General features: G+C 35.2%; 1 protein-coding gene across 1 annotated transcript; it reads left to right on the forward strand.

Moving 5' to 3' along the window:
• The first annotated feature begins 1,824 nt into the window (after positions 1 to 1,824).
• Positions 1,825 to 3,461, forward strand: LOC134254135 (uncharacterized). The gene is made up of 2 exons (XM_062736680.1): positions 1,825 to 2,169; positions 2,437 to 3,461. Exons 1-2 carry the CDS (start codon positions 1,825 to 1,827, stop codon positions 3,382 to 3,384), a joined length of 1,293 nt encoding a protein of 430 aa, XP_062592664.1. The 3' UTR covers positions 3,385 to 3,461.
• Positions 3,462 to 16,570: the final 13,109 nt, after the last annotated feature.

The following is a 16,570-nucleotide window of genomic DNA, read 5'->3' on the forward strand; positions in this document are numbered from 1 at the left end:
CAATTGATCCCGTTTTCTGTCATGAACGCTGTAGTGCGCTTCGAGGTGTGCTTTGGGTCGTTGTCTTGCTGGAAGCGATGTTCCTCACCGTGGAATTTCCTTTGGATGAAAGGCATTAAAGTGTCTTTTAAGATGCAGTCAATGTAGAACTCTGAGTCCATGATACCCTCAAACAATCGGATCTGGGAGGCACCTCTTCTGCTAATGGCGGCCCAAACATGAATCTTCAGTGGGTGCTTTGGTTTGGGTAGTACCTGCGAAGATGATTCTTTTCTTCTGTAACTTGTTGGTTTGTTTTGGTGAAGTTGGACGGAACATTCATCTGAGAATATAACATTATCCAGGTTGTCATTTGTTGCAATCAACCGCTGACAAAATTCCACTCGCTTAACTTTTTTCACATCTCGCACCATCTGTCCATACCGAGGTTTTGAGTGTGTAAACCCAGAAGCATCAATCGCGAACTTCGTTGTCGTCAGTCCGAAGGTAGCACCGTCTTCCTTAAGAATTCTATGGAGATCCCGACTGGAAAGAGTTGAGTCCTTGTTGAGAGAGTGTCTGATAATGTCCACATCTCGTTGACTTACAGAGGTGTTCGTTATAGGCACTGTAGGTTCACAAACATCACCAAAAAGTCCAACATTATACTTATGGATCCAGTAAGAAATTGCGATCCTCGAAACGGTGTAGCCCATTTCTTGAAGTCTTCTTTTAATCTTTGCCTGGGAAGCGCCATTCCTATGCATCCACACGATTTCCAACTTAAGGTCATGCCTAATACGTCCCATGCTGAATTACTTTGAAAGTGATTTTTCCCTTGATAGGTTTCTGTTGATATGAGCGGAAAGGGGGGTTGGGTTGTGTGTAATATTACGTAATGTGTAGATCTGATAAGGGGATATACCTTGCCACTGTATACATGGCACGTGCAGCTATTTTTAGCGGATGGTAAATTCCAGGTGAGGGTAGGTTTATTTTGTACAGGTGTCAATTCCTTAGGTGTTAGCAGTCTCTCTTAATCCATGTACAAAGGAAGTGATTTAATGCACATTGTACAAAAAAAAAATAAAATCTGTTGGAGGTCTTAATCTGTTAATATACTGTTAAATCACTAACAGTGATTTAAATGTAATTGTAAAAATTACATACAATACACATTCATTCATCTCGAGGCTCCATCTATCAAATACTAAATTGATAGCGTCCAAAAGTAAAAATAGATTCTTACTAATTTTTTTAAATGAAATTAATTCTCTGTAATAGTTATTCTGTCGAATAAAATAACAACATAATCTTTTAAAATTATCGGGTTTCATTAGAATTTATTTCACGAGCACAAACTGACCTAACTGTTCAAACTTAATAAGCGGAATACGATGAATTTAGGTGTCTCATTGTTTCATACAGTTGTGATTGTGTTTAATTATTAGAGGTCGTTTTTAAAAATTCTGTAAAATAGGTGTGTGTGTGTGCGTCCGATTTTCATACATACTTAAGAAACATTTGTTAAATTAAAATAATATAACATATTTTAAGAAGAAAAAGGTATATCAAAAAAATATTATTTACAGAACGTCTGAATTTTAATTCACTTGTGAGTGTATGTCAAATTGGTCAATTATACACACGGCCTTTGGCTTTTCTACCTACTACTTACAACGCGTGTGTTGACAGTACACAAGACTGTCTTTGTTAATTACTCAGGACCACAATTATCTTAGTGAGCAGAGCTCCTACTAACATGCTTAAAAATCTGTTAAGAATTTATTACACCTCATTCTACGGAAAGACTACGACTGAGAAAGTTCTACAGTTTGTATGACCATGGCCAGACGTTTACAGCGTGATGATACACACTTTATCGTGCGGTACTTATGTGATGACAATCTTCAAGTGAGAACTCGTATGTTTTTTAAGTGTGACAGTGACTCTGTGACTCTCGGAGAGGAATATGATGTACAATGGGGGCGACCAAAGGAAGTTGACAGAGCAGTAGTTATTCATTCAGGATCAGAGCTGGAGATGCGTTCCAAGTTGAAGGATTTGTTGTTGCAGCCGACATCCCCTGTCGTCTCTTCCCCTCGTTCAGCGCATTCCCCCAGATCACCAACTCCACCCAGGCCGGAAGAACCACCACAGTCGAAACGCCGCAAAACAGAAAAATCTCTGGTAAATAAATTTAATTAATACCTGCAGTGTGACTTTCGATGTAAAATTAAATAAACATAAATCTTTACAAAGCAGTATTAAATAGATATTATGATCTAATTAGCATTCTTTCCAATTAATGATACGTAATTTTTATGTATATTGAAAGTTGATATCATTTTCAAAGTTAAAAAATGAAGTTCTTTGTTTTCAAAATAATGTGTATTTTGTCACTATAATTTTATTTTATTTCTGTTTTAGAAAATTAAAAAAAACTTTTTTTTTCAGACTAAATCCGGAAGACCGAGGGCAACGGTGATAGCCTTAGGATCCCCTCCTCCGGACGGTCCCACAGTTACAACTCTTGAACCAGCAGAAAACTTGCAGGAAACAGCGCCACTTCTGTCATCCACGTTCCTTACTCCAACACGACCTCCAGCGAATTTAACAGAACAAACTGAGGAACCAGCACCATCTGTCACACCCACGCTCTTGACTCCAACTAGACATCCTCCGACTTCCGCAGATTCGTCACTTCAGACGAGTACCCCGCTTATCAGGTTCCGGACTTACCGTCCATCCACAAGCGAGGAAGACACGGCCAGTATACAGACAATCATGCGGGAATTGCGGGACATCCGGAAATCAGATGATGTTTTCAACAAGAAGGTTTCTGCAACAAACACAAGGGTGACCGGGCTAGAGGCTCAGATGAATACAGTTTTGACCAACATTAATATTCTCATCGACCTTGTGCGGAATGGTGGCCTTCAACAACCGACCACTCAGGCTGTCAATATCATTGAGTTAAACAGTACGGACTCTGACAGTGCATCAACAGGTATTCCCGAGGAATTCCAAATTCCAGATGCAGAACTCAGGGAAATTCTCAGAGATTCTAGGAACTCAGGTAATTTTGCAGTCAATTTGTGTAGGAAATTGTTTCCTGAACTCTATGGCGAGGGGAACCTCCGATTTGACTACAACTGGTTTGGAGGCGGAAAGCTGGGGAAGAAGGAATTAGACCCACGGAGGAAGTCGGTGATTAAGCGTTACGTGTGTTTTTTTTACCCCGAGCTTCAATCAGAGGAAAATTGGAGGGAGAGGATAGTGACAAAGATAAATGAATCGCTCCGCAGGAACGACAAAAGACTGAAGAAAAACAGCACTGCCACACTGGTAATCCCGACTGTAAATGTCGACATGTGCGACGATGTGTTCACCTTTCACGAGTGATTATGTGATTTTTAACAGTGACAACGATTACTGTCCGTGTTTTAACAGTGACAACCATTAACATTTTTATTGTGATACTGAAGACTTTTAGCAAAAACTTTGGATAAATAATAACCTTTTTAAATTGCACCAATTGTTTTTATTTTATTTTAATATCTGTTTTGCTGATTTTAAAAATAAAAATTGCAATGATAAGTTTTCCAGTGGATGTGATTAAAAAACCCAGAAAATATATATATAACCATAAGTAATAAAAGAGAAAGAGAAATCAAACACACACACCCCTCCCCCCCAAAAGAAAAGTGTACCCCGGATATATTGAATATTGATATTATAATTCCCAAGAAAAAATAGATGAAAAGAAACTTTATATAAAAAAATAAATTCTTACTAATTTTAGATCGAAAAATGTTAAGATAATAAAAAAAGGTCAAGTTTGTTGGAAATTCTTTCTGTAAAAGTTGGCTTCGTTACATAGTTTTTGACAAGTATTTTACCTCATTGCGTTAGTACGACTGTATGTGGAAATCACGTGCAAGGTACATGTACACTGTACATGGACCCACACTTACAGGACTGAATGCCTGCGGGGCTTAAAATTTACCTGTGGCTGTAGGTATTATACTAATTCAAATACACAGGAAACGGCCAATACTAGTATACACGTGTATTAGAAGTCATGTCTGATTGGAATAGAGGCAGGTTTTTCCAAACACAATCTATAGTATACGAAGAAAGCACCTCAGGTTGTTTCACATGAACATTATGAACGAAATTTTGCATTTACACATATGTACGTCCAGCTTAAGGTAAAAGTGAAAATGAATTCAAGGTGAATTAAAATAAATTGTACATACAGTATGAATTTTTTCGTGTATAATTTCTTTTTGTAATGAGCATACTTGTTTAAAAATCAAATTTCGTTCTTATTTACATGTACTAAAATCTTTAATCTAAATCGGTGAACTATAATTAGAAATCTGGAATATTACATTTTGTCACTCGACGAAAATCCGAATTGACTTGACAAGTATTTTTTGTACATAATTTTTAGTGAGTTAAAACAACATGATTTGATTACTGTGAAAACGTTTAAAACTGTTTGCAACTTGTTTTTATAATCGGCCGTCCAGTGTTTACACAATATGATGTTTACACGCTTATTCAATCGTCACACACGCAAACGGAGAGAGAGAGAGAAAGAGAGAGGTAATATTTAGTAGTAAAAATGTTGATTTTGTCCAAATATTAATCAAACCATGCATATATTGGTTTAAAAATATGACATGGAATAATTGCAACGAATCTTAACTTATTTTTATGTTGGTTTATTTATTGATAACCACCGGTTTGTATTCACATGAATATGATCATAAACGTACTATGAATACTCCTGAAAAAAGTTCAAACATTTGATATAAATAATTTTCAGTATAGAAGATGCAAACTTTTTAAAATAGCCTAAATCATACCAAAATTTATTAAAATTAATTTTTTAAAGTTGTAAATAAGTAATTAAAAAACAGAGATAATTTATATGGCAGTACAGGTAAAAAATTAATTCACTGAGCCGGTCTACGGTAAGTTACACCGCCGCGGTCTATACCTGGCTACAGGTAGGACCACGATGAAATAACCGCGGGGGTGTATCGCGGGAAGGATTAAAACACCGCGGGGGGAGCGCGGTTTGATGCATAATCCGCGTTGGCTGTACTGTATTGATCAGAGAATTTTGATACAAATTTTGTATTATAATCAACGTGCTTGCAAAAGCGTTGTATCATACCCTATATAAATCGAATAGTTTATTTACTGGGACAATTTATTGGTGCAACATCACTTTTAGTTTTAAAAGTTTGTATAAGGTCATTTCCGTTTCTTACCTTCAACCAGATTGTTCCTCCTTGTGTCATTATCTCAAACACATTCCACATTTGTGGCGGGAAAGTTTCATCCATGTAGGAGTCTTTAGAAGCCTTCGGTGCTATGTTTGCTGCTGTAGGCGAGTCTAAGGAAGCCCTTGGTGCTACAGTGAATGCTGTTGGACACTCCAAGAGGACCTTGGTGCTACATTGCAATGGATGCTGTAGCCGAGTCGCAGGAAGCTGTTGATGTTACATTGGAATCTGTAGGCGACTCTAAGGAAGCCCTTGGAGCTACATGGATGCTGTGCGCCAGTCGAAGGAAGCCCTTGGTGCTACAATGGATGCTGTAGTCCACTCGGAGGAGAACTTTGTGATACATTGGATGCTGTAGGCCAGTCGAAGGAGAACATTGGGTGTACATCGCATTAATTGTGGGTTGTAGACCACTCGAAGGAGGACTTTGGTGATACATTTGGTGTTGTAGGCGACTCTAAGGAAGCTCTTGTTGCTACATTGGATGCTGTAGGTCAGTTTAAGGAGCACCTTGGTGTTACATTGGATGCTGTAAGAGGGTCAGTGGAAGCCATTGAAGTTATATTGGAATCTGCAATGGAGACCAATGTCGTCACCATACTATGTTCTTAGCTCTACTGGTCAGAGACCAGAAGAGCTTCTGCGATAGTAATACGTCCGTCGTCGTCCGTTTGTTTGTCTGTAACCAATTTTATATCATATATTCATACGAATCTTTGATACTGTAGAAATTATAACTGAATACATTGTGGCATGGACAATTCTTTAAAATTTGAGATGTTGATTTGTCTTTGGCAATATATTGGGAGAGAATGAATGATTTAATATGGAAAATTTGAGAAGTTTAACCTGGATGAATTCTTCAAATATAAATAAACCAAATATATTTGAGTGAGAATTTTGGTCAAAGAATTGTTGTAATAATGCTAACTTGATTGGATGTAGAATGGAAATTTTGTCGTTGTTGCACTTGCCAAGCCTTGGAGGGCGGTAGATATTGTTGGATGACACCAAACATCGACATGGAACCTTCATCACACAAAATATGCAGCCTTGGATAATCTTTTGACAACTGGAGCAGTCCAGGGCAAGCATGGCTGTCAGGTATAGTAGGAGATGGAAGGGCGATATCTCATATAAAGAGGGTTTCAAGGTATAAAGAACAAATCGAAAGTCACATAAGTTGGTAACATCATCTCTTTGGTTGAAGATTGCAGAAAGACAGCTGGGCGAGGCAGATGCAGTCAGGACTGTGTGGTGGTTTCTTTACAATGAGATAACTGGTTTGAAGAAAATGTTGCATAGTGTTGGTTATCATCAAAGTTCAGAAACTATTTCGGGGTATTCTTGAGTTGAGTGCAGTCTGGTAATGAATAATAGTACAACAGATCCCTACGAGAAATATGAAATTGTGGAAATTTTTCCGAAATAATAATCTGTACTTGTGTAATTGATGATTGTAGTATAAAATGAATGGGGGAGGGTTTTCTTTTCACAAGATCATGAGACCCGAGCTTAATGTGTTCCAGTGTTTTTTTTCTACTTGAGAAGAGACATAGGCTTGTTTAAGAATTAACTGATTGAGAATAACTCATGATCTAGAGCATCCGCTATAGTTATAAAAGAAGAGAAATGTCTGTCTTGTTGAGCCAAGGATTGGGCTTGTTTGACATTATTATTGTTCAATGTCTCTTCAACGCATTTCGTGGGATGCGCTGCGCCAAAGAGATTTTGAAATCTTGGATTAAAACATATTTTTGTTGGCTCTGGAGATTACGGGAGGCGATTTTACCCCCTTAAAACATCGAGGGTTTTCAAATATTCCTATGACTAGCAGGGGTAATTTCTTTGTCTCGTCCATATTTGCCGCAACTATGAGCGTCAGTTTCTTTGATCTTTCCCCCCATGACATTTTTCACCTTTCATTTGTAAAGTTTTGTCTGGTATAAGTTTGTAAAATAGCCCTTTCATCTGCGTTGAAAATCAAACTCCATATGCTGATACTACAGGCCTTTAGATCGCTTAGAAAAAAATTGAGGTGTTGAAAAAAAAAATAAAAGGTGTGGAACTCCTTCCGCAGGGAACCTACTTTCGCCATTTATATTCTTTTATTAGTGAAATTGGGTACCCAATGTAAGAGTTCCATATCTTTAATTTTTTTTTACACATATTTTTCTAAGCGATCTCCAATGTATGGATAAAAAAACAACTATAAACTATATAAGCTGAAGACGTTTTAGGATAATTTTGGTTATTTTGCTATTATAATAATTATAGGTATAAAAGTATATCATATGAACAAAATTAGCATCAATTCGTTTTTTTCCAGAATTTTTCTAGGTTAAAACTGAAAAAAAATTTCAGTTATACTTGAAAACATTATTTTAATATCACAACCTTATCAATATTACCAAGCTACTTATGTTGCATGAATGGAATGATTAGATAAAACTAGAGCTGAGCTCGTTGCAAAGCAACGAGTAAGACTTCCGTCGGAGCTGCGGACAGGGAGAAGAGACCTTGAGTCAAGGTCATGCCACGTTCTAATGTTAAAGAAATCTTTTAAGGGTAGATATCATCACATTATGTTTTACTATCTAAAAAATGGATAGTAAAGGAATTTTTGCGCCCTTCACCTTGTCAAAATGACCTTGGGTCACACCATGAGACATGCTGGTGATGAGAATATCCCATTTGTTTGCTACTACCGTATTGACACATTTACACGTTTTTTCAAACAATGCATCCAGCCAGAACATCTTATCCTAAATGACTTTGATTAAAGGCCATGACACACTCGGCATGATTTAAGCTATACCCTTTTTCGATTGGCCTTGTCAAAGCTAACATGTGTAAAACCAGATATGAAAGCGCTACCCTTTCTCTATAAAAAGTTAAGGTCAATTTTTTATGTTATTTTTAAATTTTGGAAAAGCCGGTTAAACTTCAAGGTCAAAGTTCATTATCTACTAGTAAGTACAGTCATATGCTTTTTGTGTAATATGAAAGTCCTATCTCTTCTCATTCAAAAAATATGATCAAGGTTAAAGTTGTGAAAAGTAAGCCAAGCTTCAAGGTCACGTTGTCAAAAGTCAGTGTATTTAGAAAAGTGTTGTCTCAGGTAATACACAGGGGTAAAATAAAGGCTCTATCTCTTCTCATTCAAAACGTATGACAATTGTTAATGTTTTTTGAAAAGCAGGTCAAACTTCAAGGTCAAATGGTCAAAAATCACAGAGAATATTGAAAGGCGTTGTAACAGGTAATGCAATTTTATAAAATGGAAGCTTTCAAAGTTACGGTCAATTTGAAGTAACATTATTTTTGGGGTAGGTCAAGCTCCAAGATCAAGGTCACAGGGTAAAAAATCACAGTATATTTGAAAATCACATGTCACAAATAATGCACATGTGAAATATGAAAGTCCTATAATTATTTCAACTCATTGAGTAATTATTATCAAGTTTAAAGATCTCGTGACAGATGGGCAGACTGGCTGTTCATTAAGGATAAATTACCCTAAAAAAATAAATACATGAAATTGAAAATGAGAAATTGAGAAATACGAATAATCAAGAAAAATATAGAATATATTAGAATATAAATGAAATTTCCTTCATGAGATTTCCTTGAAGACATATTAATACATATTATTCAAGTACATGCATTATATATATGTACGTTGGGGATTCAAGAAGCGGACACGTGTCACATAACTGTATCGTTACGAGGTGGGTGGTTTAGTAAAAGGATTAAATTCGCCTGATTCCACCTCCGATTTTTTTTAAAGTCTGTTTTTGCGTTGCTATTGATTTGTATTGTTTTTAAAATGTCTTTTGGGCTGAAATATTGATCATTTTATGGGTATTTCTGCGTGTGCTCAAAGGCCGGCAGAACTACGTGCATCGTACATGTTTAAAATTAAATGTCAAGCCTTTCACTTTCACATAAATTTAGCTATATTTCAGGCAAGAGAGCTATAGTGCCATTCATTAAAAAGTGTATATGTTAATTGTGCACCCCCCAAAAATGCGCTGAAGCTATATATTTTAATATCCGTGTTTTTCAACTGCAGCAATCAAAAAATATTACTTACCGTGTGTCTCTAGCACATTCCTTCAATTTTTCTACAGCAAAACATTCCTTACAACCTTTTTTATTAGTCCTCCTGAGCTTGAATTTGAGATATCGGAAATATCGTATAATTGTTTTTTCCATTTTGGGTGGCAAAATAATTCGGCCCAACGAGCTTCTTGCAGATGTCAAGTACTAGTACTTGATAGAGGTCTCTTGAACATTTTGAAATCCATCTTAAAATTGTGCAGTTGAGGTAAGAATTCTGAGGAATTATTCCAGAACCAAGCGCAATTTTTTGTACGCATTAATATATACTTTTAATATGGGTGGCACTGTAGCTCTCTGGTGATCCATCCCAGTTTTTATTCAGCTAACGAGCTACAGATCTGCAGCTACATGTAGCCTTTCACCATCTTTTTTGTAATTTTAAATTGCTAGAAATATATTGTAAAAATCCAGAATGAAAATAATGAATGTTAGAAATGATTTTATTGATTGTTGGAAATGCAATGCAAAATTCCGGAAATCAAATGCATCGGAAACTGGTACCTCCCCTTACCCAAAGAAACTAATATATGTAGTACATGTACACAATTCGATTCTCGATTGTACACTCTAATCGGCACACAGAAATTAAAAAGTTTTATTAAAAGGAAAGTTTAGTGACGCATACTAATCTTTGCAAACCTTGTTTTTTTCCCCATTAATTTGAAGACCTGCACGTAGCATCGTTTTAAAAAGGGGAGGGTCAACAAGAGAAAGAAAATTATACTAACCTGTAAAAAGTTGACAAGCCAAAAAAAAAAAAAAAAAGGAAATTGCCCAAATTCGAAAAGCCTATTTCGTTGTGTGTTTGTTTGTGGGGGGTGGGGGGGGGGATGTAGTGGCCAAGTTTTTCACTTCCAATTTTCTTTGCATACACTACTACATTTCCTTGATATCAGTATACTGTGGTAAGAGTTGTGGGGGACAACCAACCTTTCAATGGACATCAATAGTAAAAGTAATGTTGAGGATAAAAGTGGGGGCGGGGGCATGCCCCCTGGCTCCCCCTCTGTTGCTACGTGCCTGAATTGGCATTCTCCAATCTGAAGGAAATCATTTTATCATTTCAGGGAAGGGGGAGGGTTCCGTATCGCGATGAGAGGAAATTTAACTGTACTGTTTAGTTATAGAACTTGTGTAAATTTCGTGAGTCCGGTCACCAAGTCTCCAGCATTACGGTCACCCAGTCTCATAACAAACAGTACACATACCTGTGTCCGCAAGACCACTTAGCCTTGGTCTGCACACGTGCGATGGAGTTGTCAAACGGACTCCCGCGAACAGAGAAGTTACGATTGCAGACAGAACTTTTTTCTTTCATAATTAGATCACATGAATACAAAATTTAATTCAGCTGATTAATAAAAAATAAACGATTGTCAGTTTTTTTCTAAAAATCAAAGAGCGGTAATGTTGACCTCCCGAAATCGGAATATATATAGGTCAATGCGCGATCGATAAACGGGTTACACATGTTACATAAACACTGTAAACACAACAGTCAGGGTCCGAGGAAAATTCACGATGCATAAATTTAATGACAGTGAACTATTTTAAGCTTGAATTTTTTTTTTTTTAAATAATTCCATATTGAATATTAATCGAAGGAAAGAAAATATGTATTTTTCCTCTCTCCCGTCTTGTTGTTTAAGCTAAATACAAGGAGAAATTAATGTTGTCTCTGAATAATCTGTATGACATCCAGCTAGAGAAAACGTTAAAACTTATATCATTCAACAAAGTTTAATATTCAGTTTAGTTAGGTATATTATTCTAATCCAGTTTATATCAGTTATTGTGTTATACGCGTACGCATAAAGAATTCTTCACTTGCCGTATATAATCAGTTACCTGTACATGGATTATGAAGTTTGCTGCTCATTTGATAACACCTGACTCGAACAAAATAACGTTTTCATGAGATCAATAAGATGTTAAAGAACCCATTTCAAATCTATAACCATATCGAAATATTTACCGTTTTTGAGATATAAAGCACAAACTTTCAAGCGCCCTAGATCCCTAATTTGAGGGACCAGCCCCTTTTTAATGATGTCAAATGATAGATCCTAAAATTATGCACAATATTTGTTCATCATGTCTTACAAAATTATTTTTAGTTTAAAAGATACACCAGGAAATATATGTAAATTTTTGCGCTTTTAGGCATTCTCATTTTTGACCCCTATCTAGCACCATTTTGAGAGCAGAAATCGAAAAAGAAAAACCGATGTGCACAACTTCAATTCTTCTAGTATTTAAATGCAGTCGAATTAATTAATTAATCAATATTCTTAAACTCATGGCATCTGGATGTGTTTTTAGACCATGCTACATTATGATCATGTTGCAAGTTTCTACTGTGCTTTTAGAAAAGTTATTCCCCTTTGTCATTCACCTTTGTTGATTAATGCAATTGATAGATAAATTAAATAAGACAAATGTGCTAGAATAGTGCTGATTATATTAAAACAGTTAATTATTTATTCCTGTGTATCAGTTTCTTTTAGTGTTTGGGTAACAATTTATCTATCCCTTTATTTAGTTTTATAGTGAAAGAAAATTGTTCATTCACTGCATCCTTTACATTTTCTTTCATTATATACAGGTAACTCTTTATATCAAAAGGGCAATTTTTATTCATTTTTAGGTTCATCTCAATTTGTGCATGTGATTGATAAGGATATTGTCCCTCACTTGCAGAGACTTGTTTCTAACAACTATAAGCAGATTGACAGACATTTTAATGAAGTTGCCTCTTCTATCCTGGATTTTTATTATGAACTGCCACATCCAGTGATGTGCGTAAGTTATAGAATATGGGACATAACTCAAGAACCCTATGTCAATCATTGTTCAGTATGACACATGGTATCCCTGGCCCAAAGGCTACCATTTGTACTAAACTAGCGTTGTGACCCTAAAAAAGGGAGATAAACAGGAAAATAAAACCAAAAGTAGTGGTTGCATTTATGTAGAGACAATGCAGCCAAGAATCACTTATCAGCCTTGTTCAGGTAAATTAAATCATGCATAAACGGTGTTGGAAATCGAAATAATTTTGCAGGTACGCAGGTAGGTTAAGGTTACAACCAAAATATTCTACTTGCCTATATGATATGACGTCATAGTAAGCTATATGACGTGAGGTTTACAGATAACAATTTCTTAACGAGGCCCGATCTAGTTGAAAATTACGAAAACGGAATGATGAAAAAAATTAATTCTTGGAAATATATATGTATGTTTTATGCTTAGAAAAATTAAAATGAAATTTTGTTACCTTGCCTTTATTGTAGTGAAATGGGGGCACTGTCAAGATATGGACCATTTTTCGTGTTTTTATACACAATTACTTACTAAAACTCTTCAATAAACAAAGAAATTTACAAATTAAAAAAAATACATGATGAAATTCTTTGTTTTTCACATATATTATGCAATTTTTATTCTTCTTATAAATAAAGTGCCCCGCCACAGCATGATACGCCCGTCAAATATTGTTCAATAATCATAAATTGGTTAGGATGCAAGAAAATCAGGTAGCCTTGATTAACAGATTGACACAGATTTCAAAGATTTAATTTCCATTTCTTATCATGCATCTCTAAGAGACTTGCAGTGTAGGGATTGATTATAACAAATACATCATATAACTCTAAACTGGTTGTGTTAGAGCATAACAAATATCCATCTGCAGCTTACTTAAACTTAAGTTGTTTATTGCATATTTTATGAAATAATAGAAATGCTACATTTTAATAAAAATAATCAAACATAAATTATAATTTCTTCAGACTATCAAATTCTAAGTGAGACATGACTGCAATTTGTTGCAAATATATAAAAATTGAAATATATTTTTTTTTTCAATGAACACATGTATAATTAGTTTTAATTATATTATACAATACTAATTTAGTTTTAATCATACACTAAAACATAAATTTGTTTTAATTACATTACACCAATTGGAAGATCTTTATCTGGACTAGCCATCAAGAACTCTTAATTAACACAAGCAACTATGAGGCCATTTCTTTTTGCCCAACTCCCAAGAGATAAATTAAGTATCAGCTGCATTATCAGATGCTCTTAGCTCCTGACAATAAACTCATTAATTTCTCTCTAATTTGACATGCAAGTTTCTGCTATCAAAATTCTCCTTGACCAGTGCTTGATAATTATGCCCATGGGACAAACTGAATTCCTCTCAAAGCATAAACATTTGTTACAGATTGCTGTAAAGTATATAATGAAAAAATAAGTTTTTACTTAATTTTACATTTTTTAATAAGGATACAACTATATTTTTTTTTGTTTTTAGGATTATGAAATTTAAAATTTAAAAGACTTAGTTTTAAAAAAAAATCACTTAAATTTAAAGTCACAGTGACCTTGAAATAGGCCGCGACACACCTACTTTAGCTGTATACTTTTTGCCAAGTTTGAAAGCTCTAGGTCTCATAGTTTTCTAGTTATGAGCCGGACAGCATTTATCCATACTTGGCTATAGCATCGTTATTAAAGGTCAGAGTGACCTACTTTTTGTGCGCGACACACCTTCTACCCAAGATGTATCAGCTGACAGAGTTTGATAACTCTAGGCCTAATAGTATTAAAGTTATGAGCCGGACACAAGAAAAGCTAACAGACGGACGGACACGAAGCCTATAACATAGACGGGCGTATAAAAATGAAAAGAAAATTGGGAGTAGCCTTTATTTCAGTGAAAAGGGGGCATGTCAAAACACAAAATTTGGATTTATTCTATCCAACTACGTATTCGATAGGTCGCGATGGGTTTACACACAGGCGCTTGACGTTTTTAACCTTTCTCTTTATAAATTAAAAAATTCCCTACTATAATAATAAACAAGGTCGGACACGTAGCCATCTTGGATTTTTTTCAAGTCAGCTACCTCACCTCGATTTTTAGTCTACAATATGTTTAAAATAAACGGATACAACCCTTTCCTTGGAGTACGTACCTTAACTATGCCTCCACTTTCGGGCAATCCAACTCAAACCACATTAAACCCTCTCTAATCTTTAAAATATCGCTTCATTCGCAGTCTACTGCTATCCACTCGGTAAAAACTTAGAAAAGGAAGGCCGGAAGTTTATGTTAGAACGTCATAATCCGGGAAAGCCCTTTTCTGATTGGTTGATATCTTAAGAGTTATAAATATTAAAATTGCGGTAATATTTGAAATAGAAAACGAACTGTTTGCATCATGTAAATCTATAGCATGAAAAATAAAATACACACAAAATAATGGAGCTTGAACAGTTTTACTGGTATGTATCATATAAATACCTTAGTAATCAATCAAATTTAAGTAGAGAGAATTCTCATTTACATGATAACATCAACTTCCGGCCTCCCTTTTCTAAGTTTTTACCGAGTCGATAGCAGTAGACTGCGTATGAAGCGATATTTTAAAGATTAGAGAGGGTTTAATGTGGTTTGAGTTGGATTGCCCGAAAGTGGAGGCATAGTTAAGGTAAGTACTCCAAGGAAAGGGTTGTATCTGTTTATTTTAAACATATTGTAGACTAAAAATCGAGGTGAGGTAGCTGACCTGAAAAAAATCCAAGATGGCTACGTGTCCGACCTTGTTTATTATTATAGTAGGAAAATTTTTTTATTTATAAAGAGAAATGTTAAAAACGTCAAGCGCCTGTGGGTTTACATAACACCAACAAACGATTGCAATACTGTATTAATTTCTTAATTATAAATAATTCTTACATTATGAAATAATTTTCTCGACATGCTTTATTTTTCTCTAAACATTCGACGTTGTTTTACGTGAAAGAAAAGCGGGAGGGGGTGGGGGTGGTAAAGTCGACAAATTGCGATTTTTTTCTATCATGTAATAAATAGAAAATAAAATATTCAATTTAAATGATTTATAGACTTATTTATTTTTTACAACGGAAGATTATCCATGCATATTTAAGTCCGCAATGAATAGAGTGTGTATAAACACTTCAACATGTTTAAAGAGAAAGACTAAAATCGTTTACTTTTAGTTGCAGTGTTTGTTTTTTAAACTCACAAATTGAAATAAAACGGGATAAAATTAATGAGTCTGTATCAAAACATTGATCCCTCAAAATAAATTAGGTTCTAAAGTTGTTTATTTATTTAAATATTTAAAAAAATAATAGAAATGCCAGCTTTCAATGCATAGTCTATAGAGCAACCAGGTAAGCAAGATCAGCGTAACATTTTAGCGCTATTTGACGTCATTTTTATTGTGACGTTATTATGTTAAATTGTGACGACATTCAAGGGTATTGTAACGTGCCTGAGTCGACGCTGCGTTAAATCGTATGCGCAGATCAAGTAGATCGGGCCTCGTCAAAATCGATATCTAAGATTGATTTGAGGTCGTAAAAATAAATCAAAATATGCAAAGGCATAATATAAACGGAATTTTTTTCATTCCTGGGCCTCTGTAGTTATCACAGGGGTTACATACCAAACCCGTGACGTCATAACTTAGCAGAGTGAAAGTGAACCATAACGAGAATTGATGTAAACAAACACAAGAAATCGGTGCAACATAATTATAAAAAAGTGTTATTTCGCCGAATTTTGATCCATGTGCTGCCTTAACAAACCCGCGTAATAAAAAATATAAAACATTAACAGAAATTAGTGAAAGCATATAAACATTTTCAGACTCTTTGAAGGGGGGGAAGAACCACAAGTTGTACGCATGGAATGTAGCCAGGAACCAGTATCAATATCTAGATGGAAGACCTAGGAAATATGTATCAAAACAAAAAAGAAATTAACAATTTTGTGCTCTTTATTATTCCTTTCTTTTTTAATTTGAAGTTTTGTGTTTGTAAATATTTTCTTTAAAATGTTTTATCCGCTGGTACAGACACACTGGGGGCATTTTCATGCGATGATTTTATTGGTTAGTGAGTAATTTTACTTCATTTTCACTCACACGAAATTACGTGCTAGGTGAGTAGTATTTATAGGAGAATTTAACTTCACAAAATCAGTGCATGTTTCAACATTGCTCAAGTATGGCCGAATACAGAAAGAGTAGAGGAAACTTTAGGGAGAGGAAAACAGAAAGTTTAATGGAGATGAAACCGAGGGACTTCAGCAATCCATGAAATCCTTGATGATGCTTCCT

Source organism: Saccostrea cucullata, unplaced genomic scaffold, assembly GCF_032062105.1.
Source record: "Saccostrea cucullata isolate Sc308-1 unplaced genomic scaffold, CSIRO_AGI_Scuc_v1 ctg3193, whole genome shotgun sequence".
In the NCBI taxonomy this organism is placed as follows: Eukaryota; Metazoa; Mollusca; class Bivalvia; order Ostreida; family Ostreidae; genus Saccostrea; species Saccostrea cuccullata.